This window comes from Agelaius tricolor, unplaced genomic scaffold (assembly GCF_023055355.1).
Source record: "Agelaius tricolor isolate 1412-34295 unplaced genomic scaffold, bAgeTri1.0.p SCAF_22, whole genome shotgun sequence".
NCBI classification, from domain to species: Eukaryota; Metazoa; Chordata; class Aves; order Passeriformes; family Icteridae; genus Agelaius; species Agelaius tricolor.
This window is the reverse complement of record NW_027269282.1, coordinates 1,721,192-1,746,838: the sequence shown is the minus strand read 5'-3', so window position 1 is coordinate 1,746,838 and position 25,647 is coordinate 1,721,192. Positions and strand designations below refer to the sequence as shown.

Sequence of the window (25,647 nt, the reverse complement as noted above, 5' to 3'; positions counted from 1 at the left end):
TCATGCTTTCCTACTCCTGCACTTCTGACTGGGAGGAGCCTCATGCCCAGCCCTGCTTCAGAGCACGCATGCTGATGAAGCAAAAGGCAATATCAGTCAGCAGTGGTGCTGGTCCCTTCCTCTCATGTTCCTGGGAAATCATCCTGCACATCTCAAACCTGCCCAAAGGGCTGCAGGGGCTTTTCTATACAGCAGCTGAATTAAATGTATAGGGAAGAGATTCTCTAGTGTTGCCCAAGATTCCAGCAATTCACAAACAAAGGCCAGAAAGATGCTACTCACTAAACCCATAACAAATCAGCAAAAATAATGGCCAGCTTATCCCATCAGTGGCTGATGAAGTGACAGTGCTCTGAGGCAAAGGGCAGGGCTGAGTCTGGCACTGGGGTGCCTCTAGCATTGTAAAGGGGCAATACCCTTCCTACTGGAAACAGGAAGAGAAGTGAATTCAGTGTAATCACACAAAATCTAAGGCCATGCAACTCCATTTGCGCTGCCAGGAAGAACAGGCACACCACACACGTGGTGGCATTCACAGCTGTGTCCCTGCTCTATGCCCTCTCCTAGTTTACCACCCACACCTGACAGCACTCTGATGAAGAGAGGAAGGACAGGCCACCAGCTGGTACTAGTTCACAGCCAGGGAAACCTCAGCCATGGCCAAGGCCACTGCAAAGCTGCTTTCCAAGGATTGGCAAGCTTGTGCCTCTGCAGCCACCCACAAAAGAGAGCTGTGTAAAATCACAAGTGAGGATAAAAGCATTGGGCTCTGGAGGTCCCAAAAATTACAGTAATACAAACTTACTTAATATTAAGTTTTGCAAGCCTGCAGAGAGGACCTGCATTACTTTAACTATGGGAACCCAGATCTACAACGGGGAGTAAAAAGAGCCAGGTCTATCTGCAGCCAGCACTTCGCTGCAATGCCTTTCACGACAATTTACAAGAATTACATCTGGCAATTCTGTTGCCAACAACATCAGCAATGCCATCCAGCTCCAGAGGAAGCCAGCTACAGGTTAGGGACAAAGGCACGAGCTTGACAGCTGCCTGTCGTGCCCAGCTCATCAGCCAACCACTCTGCACGCCAGCAACTGGTTTGTTTTGTCAGCCAGCACATCATTTGGTACCACTCACAGCACGTACGTCCCAGCTGGAAGCTAGGGGATGTGACAAGGCTGGCTTAGGAGATGGGGGAGGGATGGGAAGTACTGGGGAGGTGAGCTCAAAGGCAGCACTATGGGGAGAGGGGATTTATTGCAGCAGTGCAGGACACTGCACAAAAATGCAAAGGCCCAGGCTCAATCTGAGCTGCTGCTCACAGAACAGCTTGTTTTATGGGAAACATCTAAGAGGAATTAGGCTAAAACCCAACCAATTTCTCATGGACTGCTGAATAACTATCAGATGATGAGAGCTTTTGGCCATGACAAACTTGGGTTAAATTGGAACCAGTGACTTAATGTTTCCATACCCCTTTGCAGAATAAAGGCACGCAGCCCCTGTGCACTTGGTTGAGTGTCCTGTTCACCTACAGCAATTTACTGTGCAACAATTTCAGCATTCACACAGCAGAGTTCACTGCATAACAGGTTCTGTTGAATTGAAATTGATGTTGATTTATACTTCTTTGTAGAGCTAAAAAACACAGTTAATCACCATACAATTTTAATCTAAAATCCTGGAATACTAGAGAGGAGACAGGCCAGCTCTACACTGGAAACGGGTCAATATTATAAACAGATGATAGAAAAAAATATATATTTTCCAGAGCCATAGCAACCAGAAGAGAATAATAAATCGGCCTGGGGTTGGGAAGAAAAAGATAAGGGTACAGTCAGGGAAAAATGTGTATGAATTACTGGCACATTTTATTTGGCTTTAGTCATTCTCCTGGGAAGAAATAAACAGCTTTACAAACAAGCCAGAGAAGCTTCATTTGTATTCAAGGAAGCAAGTAGTTTGTTTTAGGTTTAGAGTTTGGTTGCTTGTTTTGGTTTTTTCCTTTTTACACACAGAAACTGGCCTGTGTCAAGAATGTTTGAAAACATGTTGGCAAGCAAAGAGTCACTGAGGCTACTACTCTGAAGCTTTCTGGACCCCAGAAGATGCGAAGCCAAGGCCTGGTGGGTATGGCAGGACAGCAGGTGCCAAGGTACTTGCTGGCTCATGCCTGCAGGTCTGAGACCCCCATCAGATCCCCTAATCCCACTGAGCCCCACTTTCAGTGTAAGAATTATAGCTCGTTCACACACTTGTTGGGACAATGTAAAAAGCCTCAGTAGTATCAAGGTAACCAACATTCACTGCTTCCTATGTAACTTACTTTCTTCTGATTTATTGTTGATAAATCCATGCTGGAACATCCATTATTCTGTGGATGCCTTCTGGATGGTTTGTTTCTCTTAGCAGTTTCTTAAGACCTGAAATCTGATTGACCACTTAGAAACTTTTTTGGTGGGCTTTTTTTTTGTTGTTTTGGTTTGGATTTTCTTTTTGTTTTGTTTTGGGAGTTTGTTTTGGTTTTGATACAGGTTTTTCAATGGGATGTGAAGAACAGTATTTGCCAGTTTTCCAGTCTCCTGTGGTGCTACCTGTGTCCCCTAAACCAGCAGGGACTCAGCCTGCTCATGCTGATATGTTCTGGGGTAAATGTCATCAAGCTCAGCCAACCTGCAAGCTTCTAACTCATGGACATGCTCTTCATACTTTGGGCTCATTCCCCACCACAGCTTGTGCATTGTGGAGAATATAACCATGACATATGCCACATCATTATCTTCAGGCTCTTTGCATGATGAGTTTTCATGACCATTTCTCCAAACCCATACCTGACAGCTGCAGCTGTTTTCTTTCAGGCTAAAAACATGGAAGCAGCAAGAGCTCAATACACACATGTACTTGTTCCCATGCTACATCAATATATTGCCCTCATCACACATATCAGACTGACCCTTGGAAACAACATAAATTTATCCTAGAGAGAAAAAAAATGCAAACTTTAATTTCAGGAAAACACAAACCATAGTCCCTCTTTAGTGATTAAGGGTCTTAGTACTGTAGTACATAAAGAGTTAACAGTTGTTGTAAGCTCTGGATAAGCTTTCTGTAGGAAGAGCGTTTCTTCCTTTTCATTTGAATTGAAGTATAAATTTGTTCTACCGTGAGATATTTGCAGTACACCCATGAACCATGACAAGCTAAGGTCACAGAATTGTGCAAAGTTTCATTTTCAAGGTTTGAAGGTTTGGGGATTTTTAAAAACTAACAGAGTTGGAATTTGTGGTCATGGTCAAACAGTGATAAAATTAAGAACAGATAAAGCCACAAATAAAACTCTTTGAGACTTGAAAGCTTGGTGTTGTTGAAGGAGGGTAAGTACTGCCCTTTAATCAAAAGCACCAAGCGCTTGTTACAGTGAACAGAGAAGCCAAGGCTGAAAGAGGTCTGAAATTCAATGCAGAAGATTGCTTTTCTAAAGCATTGCCACAGTGCAGGAGAGAGAGAAACAAAGGAATGCAACACTCATTTGCCTAGAAGAATTTGTTAGAAAAATACATCACTTGCAATGAGACATGCTTTGCAATTGCAATACACAGGAAAAGTATTTAGGACAGCAGTAGCTGCTAGGTGAATATTCAACTCAGTCGTCACCACCTGAAAATGCTCAGGCTCAGCAGGAGTATGACTACACCTTACTCTCCCCCAGCTTCAGCTGGACTCAGCAGCACACCTCTATGATAACTAAAAAGTTGGCTTTTATCAAGAGATAAGAATTTAGTTCTTAGTACAGCTTTCAGCGTAAACAATTTTCTGACATGCCAAAGTGCTTGGAGCCCATCCAAAAAGTTTCTGCTGATTTTATTCTTTTTCTTACTTCTTGTTCAGAGTGGATTCGTAAGTTTTACTTCAGTTGTTTCAGTTCTTCAAATGTTTTTAAGGCTACTTTGGAGTATTAAAGATACACCATAGTTTTATTTTTTTTTTAAACAACTGAAGAGGACGACATTAAAGTACATACACCAGAGTTAAACAACACTTACCAGAGTTTCATTTGACAAATGCTCTAAGCACTACAGTCAGAAAGAACTTGAGCAAAAAGAAACCTTTCATCATGTAAAACAATGCTGTCATGCCACAGCCTGCTTCATGCCCAATGGGCTTCAGAAGAACCAACCCTTCAAATACTTCACAGTTTTAAAGTTTCAACATCTGAATAGAGAAGTCCTGTAAAAAAATGAGAAAAAACAATGGCAGAAGCTCACTTGGCTCTGCAGAGTGAGAATGTCAAACTGGGGGAAACTCTACCAGGCAGAAAAGAAAGTAACACTGCTGAGGACTGGGTGCCTGATTACCCAGGAGCGACATAATGGAGAACGGCTCTGGACACTGCCATTCTGAGACAAGACAGCTCAAGGGAGTACAACAAAATAAAGCAGGACACGTCAGATGTAGAAGTACTGGAGACTCTGCAGAGCAATGGAGTGAGAGATCTTTGACTAAATTAGAAAACTACTGCATCTAGCTGTGGTCAACTGGCATTGCCCTGAAAGATCAAGAAGAAACATGATAAAATAGGCCCCATTACAAGTCTTACTTTTAAATGCATCATCTTATCAGGATTAATGTGATGTCTATTATTAACCAGATGATTTTAGCCTGAGAAAATTTTTTCTCAAAGAGATATGTGATAATCAAATTTGTACTAAAATAAAACTAGAGCTTTTTCACTTGTTGCAACAGCACACAGATTTGTTTTATGCAAGGCAAGGAATGGTTGGTAACAGTCAGTGACAACACACAGCTGCTTGCTGAAGAGCATAAAGCAGCATGGAAAAAAAGGCCCAAAATCCAACACTTCCATGGTATTTTAAGGGGCCTTTGCAGGTCACTTGTCCAGCCTCCCTATTTGAAGGGGAGCCATCCCCAATGCTAGATCAGGACCAACTTAGCTTTGTTGAGCCATTCCTGAACCTTTCCAGGAATGGAGTTCCAGCACCTCTCTTATAAACCATTCTCTGTCCTTTGCCACTCTCCTTGTGAGCAAGTTTTCCTTGAAGCTTTTCCAGGGCCTCCCATACAGCAACTCAGAGCTGTAGCCCTTTGATGTACTATCTAGGGCATGACCCCACAATCTTGTAACTACCCTCCCTACAGCTGTAGGCTCCAATTAGATCACCCTGCACATTCTCTTCTCAGGCTAAACTGGCCCTTCAGCTCTCCTCATGGCTCACACGTCCTAGAACCCTGACCACCTCGAACACTCTCCAGTTTTTCAGTATCTCTTAAAGGCCCAAAACAGGACACAATATTTGAAGCAAGCCCTTCTCAGTGCCATGCCAAAGAAGTAATAACTTCCCTCTATCTGCTGCTCATGCTTTTCCTAAGGTAACCCAGCATGTGGTTTGACCACTGTATGATAAGCATGGTATTGGCTCACACCCAATTACATAGTCAAAGAAAGAAGTGAATTTATGATTCATACACTGTTGTTTTTCATAAGGCAAATTGAAAACTAAACACCCAGAGGCTAGAATCCATCAGCATGGATGAGTTTCAGTGTGCCTTTAAAGAGTCATGGTGGATATAATGTAAAAACCAGCATGGATAAGCAGAAGATAACACTGGAGGATGGTTCATGCCAGATTGATAAGCATGGGCACAACCACTCTTTTCATTCTAAGAACAGTTCTTTGGCTTTGAGGTTCAAAAAGATGGGACTGCATTTTTGCAGGAACCAAACAAGGGAAGTCTCTGCCCTGACTGCCAACTTAGTCACCAAGAAGTTTGCCCTTAAGTACCCTTCCAAATCCCATTTCATTCCACAGACCTCCTCTCACCAATGAAAACACAGTGACCAACAAGCAACTGCTGTGAGAACTAGCCTGGACTAGGAAATTTTAAATGTTTCAATTGGGATGTAGGATCTTTAGTATACGTTGACACATAACATGTACATTATTTTGTATCTAAGAGGGAGAATTTAGATTCAGATGTTTTCTTCAGATCCTGCAATCATTGCATAGAAAATGTGAGTATGAATTCATCCCTGCATGGTCAGTAGCAAAAAGCTGCTGTGCAATACAATTTAGGCAGGATGGGAATCTCGAACAATGTAAAACATAATGACAGTCTCATAGATTTAGATGCTTAACAGTTGTAAAAATCAAGACAGAAAAGTGAGACAAATTTTGGATGGTAACTGGGGAAGACAGCTACGTAGCAAAGGTTACAAAAGGACAAGCAATAATCTGGGCTGGCACTGAACTATGACTACCAATATTTAGAAAAATACCCAAAAGATTGGCACTTCCTCAGATTTGTCATAGAGGTTAGCAGAGCAATCCTGTTCTTAAGACCTTTTTTTTTTGAGACTCTTCCAGCTGACTGAAAATCATCAGCAGAATCAGAAGTTACTGAGCAATTTATGAACTAGTTCAGCAGGTACCAAATGCTACAAATTCAATAATCATAGATTTACAAGGTACTTTACCTATAAAGGACCTCAAATTAAGTTAAAAATGTTCTTTAAATATTTTCATTCAGATCTTGTGATGCTGGAAAGTGCCTTTCAAGTACATTAGCCATCAGCCATTCCACAGGTTTTCATGTGCTGGCACTCAAAGTAACATTCATTCTGCTGATGTAAATCAAACTATGAAAGAACAGTGCAAGAGGATGGTCTGTAGGTACCCTGGTTCCCAGTTTTCTGGCAATTCTCCACCAGCAGTAATGATTCACAACTGTTAATTCCTTGGCCCTCCCAGCCCTTAGCATTCCTTACAACTTTTACATTTTCACATCTCAACAACACCATGTCTATATGCATTGCTACTGCTTGGCTGCAGGACCATGGGAAGGGATTTGCCTGTGATGGAGCTCCAATGTTTTTGGAAGTTCTGCTGAGAAGTGAGACCTTATCAGATGGCTGTTCCTCATTCAGGATAATCAAATGTGTTTTTCTTGCTGAGAGAAGATACTGGATGTGGCACTCAGTGCCATGGTTTAGTTAATGAGGAGGTGTTAGGTCATAGGTTGGACTTGATCTCAAAGGTCTTTTCCAGCCTAGTTCAATCTGTGATTCTGCGATTCTGTGAACCCAGCTATGCAGGAAAGAGTCACTGGGCAGACCTCCCATAGTTACTGACTGTTGTGTAACTTCAGCTTTTAAATACTCAGGATTTGCAGTAACCTGAACAACAATTGGTTTTGTCCCTGCAGACCGGGCTGGAGGAAGGAACACACTCTTTTGGGTTCCCATACAAGACAATTCCCAAGACCTGACTGGGTGCTGATGAGACAAGTGTCACACCCTGTAACAGATGTGGCCCTTTAGAAGCAGAACAGGAAAAAGCAAGGCCTGTATTGACCCTGTGGTACCTGACTGGAAGACGTATCTGGCCAAGCCTTGCATCAACTCTGCTGGCCAGGTGGGTGGTGCCGACTCCCCCGTCTCCCTCTTCAGCCGGAATGTCAGCTCAAACCCAAAACCACTTGGTCCATCTGTTCCTGTAAACCTGGAGGGAATGAAAAATAAAAAGTCATGACACACTTCTTGTAACCAGAGCAGGATTGGAGATTAGGACCATGGAAAAAGGAGAAGTGTTTTCCTCACAGAACCAGCCATCCAGGGAGTGGAATCTGGATCCTGTGTTCTGTAACCACACATGCAGATCTACCTAACTGACTGATACAGGACACTGGCAGCCTCACAAATGCAAAGTTGTATCTTGGACAACCAGCATCCCTACAGTGTTTTATTAGTTTCAAATATCAGTTAGTAAAGGAAAAAAAAAAAATATTTCTTAAAGGGAGAAATAAAAATGCTTCAAAGTGGATAATTTTCAAGAACTGATTCCAGGAAAAAGCATAAACCAGAAACTGAAATACATTATGAATGGGTCAGTTTTAAGAAAGATCAAAGTTAACAAAAAGCCTTCGAGCTGATGTTTCACAGCTATGTTTTCTGAAAGTAAGATGGCTCCCTATTGACTTTCCTCCTTTCAAGGCATGTTCTGAAACAACACAGCTTTACTTCTAATATGAAATGAGCTAGAGTTCAGTGGGCTTTTTTTTAACCTCTTGGATCTCTGCTTCCCAAAAATAACTGTTTAAAGAAGACCACACATGCTTTACATTGATCCATATGAAAATTACCGAATAACAGAAGTGTTTAGGTGAATATCCATCAAATCTAAAGCAACACTTGTATTTAGGAGAACATTGCTGGTCACAACACACCAGTAGTCACAAAGCAGTAAAGCTGACAGGCAACGTTACTTAAATGGATTTGTTCATATGGTACTGTGACTCTTAAACAGAGACTTACTAAATAAGAAAAAAAAAAGGTAAGGAAACAAGCATTAAGCTACTTCCATTATAAGATTTTTTTTTTTAAATCCCCAAAGATTCAAGACATACCTTCCAAAGAACACTCAGAAAATGCAGCAGCATACAATGCTTATATTTTCAAATTAACAGTTAAATCTTAGAAGAATTTTATTTGCATCTAAGAGATTTGTATTTAAAGATTAGACTTAAAATGTTTTTGAATGGTTAATGGTCACAAGTTGGTGAAAATACAGGGAAAATTTAAAAACATGTAATTCACCTGCACTGTGCAGCTGTTCTGAAGTAACAGTCAATAAAGTGAAAGTCTTTGATCTGTTTAATTTTAGCTTGGTAATCTGGTTTTGAGGAAATTGTGACATGTGTGGCTTTGAATACTCATGATTACTTTGGAAATACTTTATGCTTAATTTAGACAGGTCTTTCATAGAAAGAAATATTAATATCCAGAATGTAATTAGCATAGTAATTTTATTAGTATTTTTGCCAAAGGTTTTGCTTTTATTATCCAATAGCAAAGTTATGCAGCTTGGCTTCTCTTACAGATATCCTTTTTACTGCAAGTGCTCACACTGGCCCCAGCTTCAAAATTGTGATAAGGATGCATCAGTCTGCTAGTGGAAAGGCAAGTAGCATGGGAAATTATTTTTCCCAACTAGAAACCTAAGATCTCCAGATACATGTGCCAATGGAAGACAGAACAAATGGCTTATCATCTCTCACAAGGACAGAGATACTCCTCATGTGGAAACACTTGGTCCTCATGGCAGTCTTCTCCTTTCAGAGTAGGTCTCAACTGCTTAAGCATTATCTTAGGAAGATGACAAGAAGCTGGACAAAAAACCCACCACACCTTGCAGGCTTGATTTTCAAACTTGTGCTTCTTCCTGTAAGTTCCAAATTCCCCCCAAACTTCCAGAAAATTTCTAGAAAATCAATCATTGTCATCCAGCCAGACAATGAACAAGCTAAAAACCCTAAGAATATTTCCAGAACAGAAAGACCAGACAAGCCTCATTTCCACAAAAAAAAAAAAAACAAAACAAAAAAAACAAACTGGGTGGAAGGGTAACAATACACAGATGGAAGAAATCTTGGTAAAGCACATGGAAGCCATGAACCCTTCCACAGACCTCCCCACATTCTCTGCTACCTGTACCTGCTCCCTTTCCAGTGGAAAGCATTCCCAGCAGGTCAGCCTGACACAACTCCTGTGCCAGCTGCAGAGGCAACATGCTTTGACTACAGCCTTTGATCTACAGAAACTAGATTCTGGCACTATTTGGGGCTAGTTTCTCTGAGAGCTCGGGAAGTGAGGAATGAGATGATAGGTTTGGTGTAGGTTTTTCTGGTCTTGGTTAGGTTGGCTGAGTGCTTTTGTTGTTTTGTTTTTGTTTTTTTGGGTGGTTTGTTTGTTTTTGGGTTTTAGTGCGGGTTTTTGGGTTTTTTTTGTGGGGGGGCGGGGAAGGGTGGTAGTGGCTTGAATCTGAAGGTAACCAATTCAAACTACAGCCAATTTAGAATAAGGACTTTGGAGCTTAGTTCAGCATCTCAGCACCGAAGTGCTTTACAGGTAATTTATTCAGTCAAATTCTTGCAGCACAGCAGTCCAAAAGCCTCTCAGCTTTACAGTAAGATGATGGTCTGACATGGAACATGTGCAGGGAGAAAGGCTCAGAATTAGTATTTTGTATCCCTGCATGGCCCCGCTACATAGACTGAAAGCTGCAGTACAGCATTAAATTTCTGTACTAACAGATCTGAATATTTCACATAGTTTGTTTTATGCCTTGGTTCTGGTGAACCCTGGAGTTTTGAGTGAAAGTTTCTTCTAAACATTTCTAAAATACAAAGGGGAAGAGGGGGAGGGGGAACCCCTATTTTGCCCCAAAACTAAAGATGCTAAGTATAAAGAGTCTACATGGACTATATTGTGCCCACCACCGCTTTGCTCCCTCCAACATAAGGGCACATCACCTTTTTAGCCAACCCAACTGCAAAGCAACTGGGTAAGTTTTCAGAAAAATAAACACTGATGGAAAAATTCTTGGCTTGCTGCATGCTCACTGGCACACAGCAGATAGTTTAATATTATGACTACAGCAGTAATAGAGGCTCTGGTATCTGCCAAGTCAAATCCAACCCCATATTTAATATTAAAACCTTATTTTGTCAAAAGAACAAAAATAAACCTTTCAAAAGCCAAGGTCATACATTACATGCCATTCTTAGGTTAAAACTCCCGTTATCTGTTCAGCAAATCAGCTCAGAACAAACCACACTGCAGCACTGCACATATGCTGGAGGAGCCTGCCTTGCTCCTTTAATGAGGTAAGAGTTTCACTGATCATGATATTTAGTTCCAGCAAAAGAATCCAAAGAAATAGAGGCCCCTTTATTTACAGAGCTGTGCAACCAGGCCCCCCCCGAGCCCCCCACCACCCCACACTCTGCCAGGCCCTCTTCTGAAACCACACACAGAGAACTGAAAAGCTGCTCCCCTCTGCAGCAGAGTACCCAGGACGTTTTTCACATCAAATAACCCAGCTTAAGAGGATCAAAAGCCAAAGTACCCCTTTGCTTTAAAAGCAGCTCTGAAAACCAGAGGCTTTTCAGTTTAAATCAAAGCTATATGCCAAAGCATTTTCATTCTCACTTTTGCAAGGAAGAAGGGAAGATTTGCTTCACTGCAGTGCAAATGGCAGTATTTCTGCAATTCTGCTTTTGAAAGCTACACAGCTCTGTACAAGGAGCAGAGTGTACTAGGTATTTATTTTTTTGAGAGTTTAAGAGTATGTGCATATAAATATATTAGGTGAACCAATCCCTGGAAACGGGAGTTTACATAGGGAAATCACTATGATTATTTCAGCCTGAGAACAACAAGAAAGCCCTTTCAGGCTGTTTGGGGATAGTTAGGACTGCACTTTCAGAAGTCACAGCTGCACTCCCAACAGCTTCAGAGAGATAAACCGACTCTCTTCTGGGAAGCAAGGTCACAGCACTCTGGAATGACTTGTCTCAGACTCAATGTTCAGCTGCTTCAACACTACTTTTCTGAAACCACTTAAGATGTCTTTTACTTAAACTTCTTAATTGCATCTTTCCACATCTTCTACAAAGACAGTTACCTGTTCTGCTGCTGGTGAGCTACTCTGATACCATTTTGAAGGCTGCAGAAATACAGTATCATTACATTTCTAAACCTGACATCAGAAAGAGCTGCTGGTATTTGTATCAGGACCAATTTTAATTGTGCCCACAATCCCCATCCCACCCACCAAAAAATCCTCAAAAGAATAATTGCCAATCCATAGTTCAGTACTCCAGATCAGCATCTCAGGATCTTTTCAAAGTTCAAGGAGATGGTCAAATCAAGGTGACAGACAGGATCCACCACTCTGCCTGATGAGAACTAAGCACTTGGGAGTCCAACACTCAACAGTGTTTCAAGGCTGCAGAGCTAATACCTGTCCCAGAAGATTTTTCTATCAGGTAGCAAAGAGCCTACTATTAGCAACACAGAGGACTGGTGTCACAAAAAGCATCAAGGTAGCCAGTGCCTGACTTCACAGGTCCTCCCTGAAAATCACCTGAATCACCTGAGATGTGGATCACTTCCTTTTTACTGTCCACTAAAAAGCAACACAAAGGGTGGTCTCCTGTCCAAAACCAGAGGAGAAGACTTCAGCAGCCACTGAGCTAAACACTTCAGTGTCTCTATCTCCTGGGAAGGGTGTCAGGCAAGAGCTGATGTGCCTTAAAAAAGATTATGCATAGTCAGTCTTCTGAATTCAAGCTTCAGGTGCACTGTGCAATTTCTACCCACCATAAGCAAATGACCCTCAGATTTCAGAGCTTAAAGGAAAAAGAAAAAAAAAGGAAGAAAAGAAAAAGGACCCTACCTAGTGCTTCCAATATCTTGCCTAACAGGAAGCAGTTGTTTTTAGTGCAGCTGTCAAACAGTATAAAACTATAAAACTCTCATCTGAGAGCCCCAACAGCATGCTGGGAGGTTCCTGTAAAGCAATTCCATAAGAAAATAGGCACAGCAACCCCTTTACATAAAAGGCTTAAAAAGTATCCAGAAGAGTAATTTCAGCCAAAACCTACCTGCTTACTCACATAGTCTCCTGGATTGTCTCCTGACATTTAAAAAAGTATTAATTCACATAAAAACATTTAAGAGAAGCAAGAGGTGGTTATCTGGATGTCAGATGGTTATCTGTTCAGAGTACTTAGCAGGAAATTCCATGAGCTCCTGCTACTCCAAACTTGCACACACAATCTTACTGGACTGCTTTGCAGCTTAATTTAAGAAAAAACTTCATGGATAAGCAGGACAAATATAAACATAAAACGAACACATGCTCAAAGATTTCTGTTCATGTAAAATCGGTTGGAAAGTGAGTGACACAGGGCTCAGAGATATCAGTCTGTAGCAGCTGCTGCTTAGAGCTTGCTCTTGCAGTACATCATATCAAATGTGTAAGCCATCAACCAAATGGAAAACTCTTCTAGAAAGTTAAATTGTTTTTAGAGATTTATTCCAACATCTAAATCCAAACAGATGCAGAGCACTCACTCTGAAGTTATTTGGAGGAGTTTCTCAGCTTTCTGAAAAACTCATGTAGATCCACTTAGAAAGCTTACACTGAGATAGAGCTGAGTAAAAATTTGTGAATTGATTTGTGCTGGCCAGTATGAAAACAGAATTGTGTTTCACTGAGCTACCATTCAATGAGGGAAGAGCTGTTACAGGGCAGAGGGGGAAGAGGAGACAAGGTACAGTTTCACTCACATATACACAACACTGATTTCACAGATTTTACTATTCAGCTTCTTTAAAACTCAGCCAGTTACAATCTTGTCCCTGAAACCCGGAGAATCACAGTTTAGATTTCGTTTTTACACAATTGCCTCTGTAAAAACATTGATACAACAGATAAATTGTTTTTTCCTCTAAACCTACAGAGTCAAGTCAACCTTATTCGTAATTCTGCAGGCACAACTGTTTTATATAGTGTCACTAGATAGTGATCAAACTCTGGAATCAGATCTAGGGATGTGATCCAGGGAACTCAGCCCTCTGAGAAAGCATCAACTGGAAACTTTTGGAGGTCCCTTCCAATCCAAGTGATTCTACAAATCATCATGGCCAACAACACAGGTATGAACTTCTGCTACTGATACTCTGTACCCAGAACTCCACTTGCAGGACCCATAGCTGATCACAAATACTTGTGTTAAACTCATTTTGACAGAAGTGGTTCCTATACTCAGCTCCTGCCCAACCACCTACAAAACAGCTCCTGAACTGTGCTATCTCCAGCCTTGTATGTTTAAGTAAGCCACCATTAGTTTTCTGGTCACCTAAATATGCTGGGCTGCAAGTTAAGGCAATCTGGGGGTTGTTTCTTTGAGGCTCTGCTGTCCATGCCATGAAAGTGGTAGCATCTGGAAGGAGGACAAGATCATGCTTAGCTGCTGGAGGTTAATCCCTTTGAGCTCTAGAGGCATGGAAGCATTATTGTCCTGTTCTGGAGAGTGCCAACATACAGTCACACCTGTAGGGACAGTGCTTGCAGATTAAGGGCAAAAGGCTGCAAAGGCCCTGTCAGTGCCAAAGGGATGAATCTGCCTCATTATTAACAGGAAACTTCAGAATACTCTGAAAGCGCTCAAACAGCATCCAGGTAACCTAAGTTTGAACCTCCTGTCTGCTACAAACTTCTCCTCAACAAGTTACTTAGGGATTTGATTCTCAGATGTAAATAATGATAGCTCCCTGCTTCAAAGAGTAATGTGACACGCTCATCATATAGGAAATGCTTATTATGCTCCATCTATCAAGGTCACAAAAGGTGGGAAATTAACTCCACATTCTGCACAGCATGGACAAATACAGAACACGGGAAATGACTAAAACAACCAAATACGAAACAGGAGGTTGCATGGGATATGTCACTCCCTACTCCAGCAAAAGATGTTCATATGAGGGCAGTTTACATTTTATTTTCTCTATTTTATGGTGCCTGGATGTAGCTATACCAGTAGGTGATGGTTTATTCTTACATTACAGTTATAGCTAAACTGACAAGACTAAACCAGTTCCTCTTCATGATTTCCAAAGCAACTTATTAAAAATAAATAAATCTTTGTGCAATCAAGTAACTAGACTACTGACGTGTTTCAGCTCAAGGGCTCACACATTTCCCCACAGAGCTACTCTGGCTTTCCACTTCATAGCCAGCAGAATCAGTCCCAGCCCAGGTGACATGTTGAGAGCAAGTTCTGAACCACCACAACCAGCACCACAAGTGAGGCTGTGCTTCCTGACAAAGAAAGTGCAAACAGTTTCACTGCAAAAGCCTGGGAAGTTGCAGCAGACTGGCATCATCTTAACGCCCACTGAAAGGATCTGGAAAGAAAAGCTAGGAGTACAATAAGGATTTACTATTGCATTCACAGAACAAGAGTGAAGGCACTAATGAAAAAGAAAACTTATCAAGATCTGTAACATTTTACTTAAGCTGCCTATTTATGCTGCACTTCAGAACTACTCATACTTTGTTTCTACAAGGCCCAGAAGAACAGAGCTCTCATTTGGCCTGAGCTGGAGGTGATTCTGCCAACAAAGCACACAGTCACTGCACGACACAGTGCATTAGAGAAGACAAACTTCCATCTGCACGTGGGTCCCACTTCCTATTGGATCTGAATCCTCAGCTCTGATAGACAGAGAATGGCAATACATCTCCACAACCTCACCTAAAGGCTCAGCTGCAACCTCACCAGGCAAGAGAACATGAGCAAAGGGCTGGTTTGAGCCAGCATGGCTGGGAAGGGCAGTATTGTTGTGTTTGGTGAGCAGCCGGGAACAGGGCACCAGCTTTCCTTGCAGTGTCTGCTGGCTCCCTCCTAGCTGCTACTGTGGAAAGCTCTGCAGCTGCCGGGAGGAACCTATTCGCATAACAAAAGCACCTTTCAAAAGCAGTACGGGAGGGTGGAAAGAATATGAAAAAACTCTCAAAGCCACTGACAGCTACAGTTAGTATTTTTCAGCATTGCCTAAAGGTCTCAGGCAAGGATCAGGACTCCAATACCTTATGTAGAATATAAACACTGGTGTCTCCCATTACTTTCCTGCTGGCTAAAGAACATACCTTAAGAAAAATCATGCAAGAAGGAAACTTTAGCATATCCTTGAGCACACTTTTATAACTCTCATACAATTAAGTTCTCAGCTGTGCAATAAATTAACTCGGGGCGTAAAAGGTATTCAGGAGCTTTTAGGAGCCTGAACTCCAAAAGCCTGCAAACAGGCTGTAAGCACCCATGGCTGGTTGGCAAAATGCTCAATGAGAACAAGCAAGGTGAATTGATTTGTGCTGGAAGTCAACTGTATCTGGGGCTGCACCACCAGAGGTGTGGCCAGCAGGTTGAGGGAAGTGGTTCTGCTCTTCTACTCTGCTCTTGCAAGATCCCACCTGGACTGCTGCATCCAGCTCTGGGACTCCCATCCTAAAAATAATATGGATCTGTTGCAGCAAGTCCTGAGGATGGCCATGAAGAGGCTCAGAGGACTGGGGACAGGCTGAGAGAGTTGGGCCTGTTCAGCCTGAAAAAGACAAGGCTCCAGGGAGACCTCAGAGCACCTTCCAGTACCAAAAGGGCTGGAGAGCTGGAGAAAGACTTTTGACGATGGCACAAAGTGACAGGACAAGGGGGAATGCCTTTAAACTGACAGAGAGTAGGTTTAGATTAGATACTAGGAAGAAATTCTTTACTGTGAGGGTGGAGAAATTCTTTACTGAGGCACAGGGCTGTCCAGCAGAGCTGTGGGTGCCCCATTCCTGGAAGTGTTCCAGGCCAGGCTGGATGGGGCTTTGAGGAAGCTGGTCTAGCAGGGATTGGAGCTAGAAGATCTTTACGGTTCCTTCCAACCTAAACCCACCTATGTCTCTCCGATCCTGATGGATCTCGAATTCAACCCCTGATCTTTCACTTCATCAACTATAGAAACCCAGACAATTCTGCCTTCCTTGGTGAGCTGTTACATAGTCTCTTTTCATTGCAAAGGGTGCACTTAAAAATATATTGATGAGCACCATGAGAGATCTTAATCAATTTCACCTGCTGGTGAAAGACTCCCAAAAAGGAAATATGAGACATCTGCAATGAAAAGTCTACAGATTTTTTTTAATCTGCTTTTAAGTGTTAAGCTTCTCCTGCAAGACTATCTTCCCTTTGAAGCACCTGAAACTTCTAGGCTTGTGAATGCTACATGAACTCTATTTGTTGTAAGATGATGTCCAAAAGGATAAAATAAATCTTTGCCTCTTAAAAATCAAACAAAGGAGGAAAGAAAGTGTCATTACCTCACCATCCCTTCAGTGGCTCCAGGCTTACCCCTAAAAATTTTAATAGTGGCAAAATAGTTTTGCTTCTCGGTCAAACCACTTCAGTTATGGAAACTGCAAAATGGCTCAGCTTGTCTTTCAATCAGAAGCAAAGCTGGGAGAGAGATGTCAACTTACAGCATATTTCAATTCTGCCTACATTTGAGTGCAGCAAGCAGGAACACTCTCTTCGTGTTCCTGACCACTTTTGGAGGAATAACCTGCCCAGTAAAAAACACAGAGGTCAGCATACAGCTCATCACAACCATTCTGTTAGAGAAAATCCCCCATTTATCTCTGAATACTAAATGCTTTGCTTTTCTGCTTAATGTTACTCTTCTGGGTAAAAAAGGAATTCAAGTCCCAGAGACATATTATTTTTGCGTAATAAGGTTATACATATGGATTCAACTTAGCTAGGAAATGTCAACTTAAGGCTTGTCTTCATGAGGAAATTTACTGTAACTAGTCTACCAGTATAATTATATTGCTGTAGTTCTACTGGTAAAATTCCCCTGTTGAGCCTTATTCATAACAACAGCTGCCTTTATGGTTTATTTTTGTCGACTATGCCAAAAAAGGCCCCTGCTCCAGAAAGGCCACAACAATTTACAGGGGAGGAGGGGAAGGAGCGGTGCCAGTGTAACTGGAACAGTAGAAAGAATAACAGTATAGAAATGGCAGTATTTCTTTATATAATGAATTATTTGATACAAAAAAAAAGAGTGAAATACTGTAAGAAAAGTATACTGTACATCAGACCTCATGGCAGGTGAGGTATGTGCCAGTTTCATGCTACATTTCATAGCTTTGGTAAAGGCCCCCAAGCCAGACACTGCTCTGCATCAGTCCCTCCGAGTGCATCCTTTTGTTCTCGCCTCCTCCCCAAATGCTGCAGTGCATTTTCCCAGGAGTACTCTTTTCCCCCCATTCCTTTATAGAAGCAATGCCTTGCCACCCAGCAACTGCCCAGGGCCCCTTGGACTGACCCTCCAAAACAAATGGGCATTTAAGACCAGTCCCTCTGGTTTACAGTTTGCATCTCAGGGACCAGGGATAGCTGGAAAGCAAAGAGCACTTTTTGCAAAAAGGATTTTAAAACAATTGCCCTTCACTTCGGCAGTACAAGAATGCTGAGCTAGACAAAACAATGAGCCATCTGTGCACTCTTCCCTCCTTCCCTTGTCTGTATCCTCTGAGCTTAAATCAGAGCTCCCCAAGAATGGCCGAGTCCCCCTTCACCTCCGCCCACCCTGTTTACATCCTGAAAAAAACAGTTTTCTGGCCTATTTTTTTTTCTTTTTGTTCTTAAGAGCCCTTGCAAAATCTTCCTTTAAACCTCAGCCCTTTGTCAGGTGGTATCCCATCTACCCAGCTTTGTCAAGTGATGAAAAAATGCCTCCCACCAGTGATCCGTTCCTTGTTTACCATCCCTAGAAGCAGAGTGGCACTCAGGAGCCCTACTCACCCCTTTGTCCAAGGAAGGCAATACCATCTGAATGGGAGACCACCAAGATTTGCAGCCCTCTTTTGTTAGCCTGGTGTCACTGCCTATTGGGCCTTGATTCAAAATTGAGATGACAGTAGAGAGGCAGCTGAGTTAGGTCATCACCACAGAGCATAGAAGAGAGAAACACCAATAGCTCAAATTTCACATAAAATTGGTAACTTTATTACCAGTGGTAATTTGTTGTTACCAATTATAGTCAAGGACTCATCAAGAAACATGCACTATTCTAGTACTAGTCAAGAAGGCATGTTCCTAACACTAAAAATGCATTGAGGAAAAAAGAAAGGGGATTAGGTATGAATGACAGCCTTCGGATCTATTTCTTCAAACCTTTATTTTGTTAGTATCTCTATTCCAGGCAGCAAATGGATTAAAAAATGTCAATGAATGTCAATGATCTCACAGCTGGAATGGCTGCACCACTCAAAAATACTTTAACCTTCATGTTGCACTGAAAAAAAAGCTGTTTTTTAATTCTTGATTTTAAAAACATCATAAACAGATCTTTATCACATAAAGCAACCTTTCACTAGAAGACCCAGTTTTGATCCCCAGTCACTTCTCTTCCTGGCAGGCTGAACTTGCTGGGAGAGCAGAGCCTGCAAACTCTCCCACATCTCCACTCATTGGAGATCAGAGTAAGGAAGCCATGTCTCAGATCAACTCTCTTCCAATGTGCCAAGATCATAAATGTGGAAGTTCTGTTGGCAAAAAAAACACCATAAAATCATCCACTTTGAGCACTATGCCCCTTCCCTGCAAGGCAGCAAGAGGCTCATCCTAACAGGATGCAGCACTGGAGCGCAGACCCACAATCGAACAGGAAGTGGCGTTTGCCTTCAATGCTCAGCACTAAACCTTCGTCCAATCTTTTTCCCTTCTTTTTTTTTTAATTGAAAACAGTCTTTCTTGTAAATTCAACTACTGTGCTGTAAACGTTAAATGAATTTCCTTCAATGCTTCAAAAAAACATTCCAAATCTAGCACAGTTCAAGAGTGGTCTCGTCCCACAGCCCCTGCACGTAAACACAGATAGACCGCAGCACAAAGCAGGCTGCTCTCTGTAGGTGGCCCACATCTTCCATTTCATTAAGGGTACTAACTACCTCCAGCAAGTGACATTTGGAAGCCAAGTGCACTCTGCCTTGGAGGAGGAAAATCAGATTTCCCTGCAGTGACCATAGCTTCAGGGGAGGTCTGCCTCCAGCAGTGAAACACAAGCCTTAGAGGGTTCTGGTGCATGGCAGTCACTGGAGGGACACCCTCAGAGGGACATAAATAGGCATGATGGTTTAACTGGGTTTTTTGTAATGTTTTTGTCTGGGAAATAGAGAATTGAACCCTACGTGATCACACTTGTGCATATATTTCATTAAAATGTCTAAACTCATTGGTCAAAATCAATCCAGTCTTTCAGAGCAAGAGTTGTCCCAAAAATGTCACATTTCTGCAAAGTATGCAAAAACAAATAGGCAGACAGAAGAGAAGGATCTACAGGTATTCCCAGTAAGCAAGTTTAAGTAGAACCACACCTGTATTTCCAGAGAATCCACACAGGTGAGACTTGTTAAAAGTACCTTAATTTTAAGAAAAGCTCATTCTAACTCATATCTTTAAAGGTATGAAAAAAATCTAATCACAAAAAAAAATAAATTAAAAGACAGATTTTTTGTGCTGTGCATCTAAACTACTCTTTCCTACTCTGACAGATTCTCAAATAAACTACCATAGAAAGAAAACCCTTTTTTTTTTGTTACAGAACTCCCTAATTCTATGGCCTCTCCCTTTGCACTCTGCCGTGAACCTTCCTCTCTCCCCTCTGCCTCAGACAGAAGACCAAATGAAAAAATAACCACTACATTTGGGGTCAGCCTTTGATAGGCAAACAAGACCTGGGAAGAAAAAGGAAGTCCAGAGTATGGTGCCCACCTTGGACCCTCTCTCCTCCAAATCCTACCTCTTGTACTGCTTTCTTAAACTGATGCTCACCGATATCCTCTTCCATGTAATTCTCTTTAGCTGGGGCAGATGCTTCACCTCCAGCAACCTCTCAAGGTAGACATGTTGAACTTTACAAATCTTATCTGAAATATGGATCTACCACCTCTCTCTAATTTACCATCTTCCAAAAGGCCCTCTGTTTTATCATGAAAACAAAGAGGGGCAGAGTCACTCTCCACCATTTTAAAAGCATTCAGTTACCTTGGAGCTTGGTGTAATATTTCAGCAGTGCTTTAGGCATGTGGTTTATAAAGCACTTAGGGACCCATTAAATAGCAAAATTTAAGGCTAAAGGCTGGCAAGCTGAGGGCAGTGAGCTTTTAAATTTATGAAAGGCTACAGAACTAAGAGGCCACTAAAGTGATAGCTGTCAGCACCACTCCATCCTACATTCATGCAGGTTCAAAGGAGAAGCCAGCATGCACTCAAAAGAAAGAGAGGACTCATTCCAACTTCCAGGCTATTTTCTAAATACTCTTTTCAAACTCCTTTTATACTCAGAAAAAGCCTTCCAGAAAACATCCACCCCTCTGCAAGCCTTGTATTGGTTACCTGATCCACTTTTGCGCTCCTTTTTCTTCCTCCCAACTCTAACAAGCATCCTTGCCCTTTTACAAGTTAAGGTCATTCAGAGGATCTATACAAGCAAGCAGAACACAAGCTGGACTGAAGATCTTGAAAGGCTCCTGCTTACCCTCACCTTTAATAGGGAGGCACCACCCACAGAGACAACACGTTATCCCGGCATGCACCGCTCCCTCCTGATCCAAATGGAAAGCAGCACAAATCAAAAGGACCACAGCAAGTTGGAACCTGTTGTCTCAGCGGGTGGTACCCTGCATCTGTAATAGAGATGAAGGCAGCTGTAATCTCTCTGGTTTTATGCAAATGGGATGCTGCACTTCGGCTCCTGGCTAGGGGCCAGGAAAAAAAAACAAAACCAAAAAACCCCAAACCCCACCACCCTTGTCAGTATGAAGCTGATGTAGTAAACATCAAAACACAGTTGGCATGTCACTTTGCGGGATGTGGGAAGACCACAAATAAAAATCTTATCTCAATCTATCCATAATTTAAGCCTTACTTTCCATTTCAGCTCTGAATTACAACCCTGCAATTTTAATACAAATAAGACTATTCAAGGTGTTCAGGAATTCTATTGCATCATGGTTTTCACTTTCCATGCACTTTAAAGTGTTCAGAAAATGAATGAGCACTCAAACTACAGAACAGTGAACAGTTAAGTGGAGATTCAAACCTTAGCCTTAGAGCAAACTGAAGTCAGAAGCCAGTCTGGGAAAAAACATTTTCCTTCTTAGTCCCTGGACAGCCCTGCAAACCTGTGCCAGCACAATCTGGGGCTGGCAAACACTGTGGCACCACTGTCATCTGGTCCAACCTTCCTGCTCATGCAGGGTAATCCCAGAGCACATGGCACAGGATTGCGTCCAGACAGTTCTTTAGTATCTCCACAACCTCTCTGGACAATCTGTTCCAGTGCATGGTCACTCACACAGTAATTAGGTTCTTCCTCATCTGCAGGTGGAATTTCCCATGCATCAGTTTCTGCCCATTGCCTCCTGGGTCAGAGACTCCTGAGGGAGTCAGCTGAAGCTGGCACTGCCGCTGATAGAGTCTGAGTCCAGCTACACCTGCTGATGCTGCCTTCCACATGCACCTGTTCTCCACCAAGGAAGAAGTCACCATAATGTTTGTAAACTGCAGGGATGATCTGTCCCTTGACCTCACTGACGGCCTGGCATCAGAGCACGAACCTGCAACTGCCAGCTAAGGCACTGGCTTTGTGCAGACACACAGGGACACGTTCCTTGCTGCTGGCATTGCTGTGGGCAGCTGCTGCCAGCAAGGGGTGGAGAAGAGTGCAGGACTCAGCATCTCCTCTCCCACAACTGCACTGGCCACATGCCTCCTGCCAGCAGGCTGCACACACTCACCACTGCAGTGCAGAATCTCTTCAGAATGCAAGAACAGTCTGAAAAAAGGCCCTACTTTAACCCTGCTAAATAGATTCAAGAAGTCACACATTTGTTTTGATTAGAAAGAAGATAGAAAAAGCTAAAAATGGAGTATAACTTGCAAAAACATACTGGAAGGATTTTTGCTGCCACTCAAGTTGTGCAACATGCTCAACTGGAGAAACTTATTTCCATGCAAGCAGCTTGGCATGAAATCCCACTGAAAGGCCTGTGGTTCCCTAATGCTGTCATGACATCATGATTTAGGATTTTTAGAGCTATCAGCCCAGCACAGCTGGTGTCATGGTTGCCATTATACCATGAAACACTAAGGGGTTTTAAATGAAAAAGGTTTCCTTGTTTTAAATTCTTAAGATTTCTTCCATCTTATTCTACAGATTCTTAAAACCAGACTGGTTCTGTAAGCAGAGTACAGCTGATACGTAAGCAGAGCAGGAAACAGTGCTGCTTTAACTGAAAATAAATCTGTCAACAAGGAGGCACAGGGAGAGCTCTACTTCAGACTTTTCAGGTTCTTATTAAAAAATATAAATTAAAGTCAACATTTTCACATTATTTGCTACATCTGTTTGCTATTCCATTATAAATAAAAATACGGGGCCTCCAATTCAGTGTTAGTTCACTCAAAAAAAAAATCAAAAAGTCCTTTTCATTTAATACTGCATTATAATTGTTCTAGACTGTATTGTATTACCATGAGAGGTCCACAAGAAGTAAGCTACACGTTACCCAAACTGGACAATTAACAAGACCTTTGGCAGTGTTCTGTCTTTCCCTTTCTAAAGTATGAAGGACAGCAAGGCTATGGAAGCACATCCCTGATGTAGGAATCCTGCTGACTGTCACAAGCAGATCCAGCTCTGCACTCTTTGTAGGCAGCTGGGAAACAAAAAAAAAAAAAAAACCAAACCCTTTCCTGTCTCCAGAGGCCAGGGCAATTGAACAAAGTGCCACACTGGTATTAAAGGAAATATACCAAAGATTTAAACTGCCCTGCAACCCCATGCTCCTGCCAACCATTCTACAGCACACTTTACCTGGGACAGCAGAATCCCAAAGCCCTTCAAGCAAAAAAAAGACATTTTCTTGAACAAAGCTTTATTAAACTCCCTGTCAGAGAACAAGAACTCCTGAGTGCATAGGAAAATCCACCACATTCCTACAGTGTGCACCCAGGGCTGGGCTGGTGATGCGCAATTCCCGCAGCCATTAAATTTCCAGAGCAGTTTTAGCAAACGGCAATTGCTCTTGGGAGTGAGAACTGCTGGTGAGTGCTCAGCTCCTTTGAAAACCTTCTCTCACATATCAGCTGGTAACTTCAGGTTCAGTGTTTAGGAGATGTGTAGGTCTTGACAGCTCTACCACATGCATAATTGTATATTAAGGCTTTTGGACACAAGGGAGAACCAATCTACTGGACAGGACAAATACTATTAAGCTTTGTAGCTCCAAGAATGAGGCCAAATTAAAGGTGACACACAGCAGACAGCTGAACATCTCAGGGCAAGTGACACAAGGACAGTGCTGTGGAGCTGGGGATGCTGTTCCAGCCAGGAGGGAACACACACCTGATCTATGAACAAAAGCACCATGTGAATGCCTACACGTTCACAGTAAGATCTCTTGGGAGGGAAGGAAGCCTTAAACTTCATTTCTTTCACTTGCCCTACTTTTCCTCTGCCACTGCAACTATCAATTGGGGTTTGTTGTTAATGGCTGCTTAAATGTCCCAGGCAGATCTCTATGACATTAGGGCCCTGTATAAAATCCAGACTTGTTTTCTGAAAAACAGTTCTGTAATCACAAACACAAGGAGAAAAAAAACAGGAGAAACTGCCTTGAGGAATGGGTAAAGCTAAAGAAACTGCCCAACTGCTGCTGTTGCAAGAGAAGCACTTTGATGGAAAAAAAAATGGTGGCTGAATCTTAACCAAGACAAACAAACGAAGGAAAGCTTGTGTGAACAAACTGGAGCCTTTGCTGCACCATTCATCAGGGACATTTATCCTGCAACTATAACACAGTGCAAAGATAGTTTCAGTAAACAGTGACAGCAGAAACCTTGTGCCATTTCTGGCTGGTTAAAAGGCCATGTTCACAGCCCCAAAATCATGATGGACTGGCTACTGCTACTCACTTCAACTGGAGTTAAGGAGTAAGGTCAGCTAATGAAAAACAAGAATAGGGTTAGCTCGTGCTGCCTGCTTGGTCTAATCCAAAGTTCCTGCTAGAAACCATTCATACCAACAACCTAAGATAATAATTTAATTACTGGAAAAAAGACAGTCAAACAATTAGAGTTTTAGGCTTCTGTTACACAAATTGGCACTTTATACAGCAGCCACTGGAGTGGCAGTCTGCTGACAGTAACACTGCTGTGCCAGCAACAGCAAAAATGCCCTTACAGCAGTTTTCCAGAGGAAGGCATTTAACATGCACAGGGAGAGGTCAGGATTTAAGTGTACAACCATAACAGATTACAGAGTGTGAAAAACACAACAAGACAGACAGTTAAAAGAAAATTTCCCAACAAGCTGAAAGAAATTTAAAGAAAAACTCACTCAACACTGAAAGGAAATATACTGCATTCAAAGCCTGCAGAGGGGAACACAGAATGTCTTCTACATGCAAGCACAGGCATACGTCATTGTTTTTGAGACCAGGGCTAGAGTGTTCTCAACAGAAAACCAGCTGTTCAAATAATATGAGCAGCAGGACAGGGTTTTACCTACACACCCCCAAAATGCAACACAAAACTCAACACACAGCTACAGAACCTAAATGACACTTACTCATGTACTCTGTTGTCTCCATACAAGTCACTTAACCCAAAGCTGACGTAGTGCCAGTGCTCAGGAACATTCAGTGCTGGGTTTCCCAGGTTTCTGTACATGCTAACATAGTCCAGAGGGTCAGGTCCTCCCAACCTGCATGAAAAACAGAAATATTCTTACATAAGTTAGTTCGCTCAAGACAAAGGGTAAGTCTCCCCAGGTGCTAGAAGAGGTTGTACAAAGACCTGATTTAAAACAAAAATTAGAACATTCAAATTACCTCTAAAAAAAAAAAAAAGATTGAGGAGAAAGGTTAGGTTAAGTCCAGAAAGCTTTGAGCACAGGAAGACAAAGTACATGTGTGCAACATGCTAAAAATGTTTTTAATGTTAAAGCATAAAAACCTCTGGAAAATCATATTAAAGCTTCCACAAAACACAAAGAAAATTGAAAAACTGTACTAGTAAAAGAGCAATGGCTGTATCTGCATTGCAAACTCTTAATTCAGTCCAGAGGCACATACCTCAGAAAAAGTGATGCTATTCCAAGCAGACTTTGAAATTACTAAGTTTTGAAGAGAGTAATCCATACTTTTGAACATAGACAAAATAGTT

The 25,647-nt window shown here is 42.1% G+C and overlaps 1 protein-coding gene across 4 annotated transcripts in view; it reads right to left on the bottom strand.

The window, feature by feature from the left end:
* The window catches only part of SUFU (SUFU negative regulator of hedgehog signaling), an 88,088-nt gene that overhangs the window by 56,931 nt on the left and 5,510 nt on the right, over positions 1 to 25,647 (bottom strand). For all 4 annotated transcript variants that reach the window (XR_011682147.1, XM_071445959.1, XM_071445960.1 and 1 more), the window contains exons 2-3: positions 25,052 to 25,186; positions 7,381 to 7,517 (exon numbers count right to left, since the gene is read on the bottom strand). Coding sequence is in view for 3 of the 4 variants with exons in the window: in XM_071445959.1 (XP_071302060.1) it covers positions 7,381 to 7,517; positions 25,052 to 25,186 (272 nt within the window). In the remaining variant the exon portion in view is untranslated. The remainder of the gene's footprint in view (positions 1 to 7,380; positions 7,518 to 25,051; positions 25,187 to 25,647) is intronic.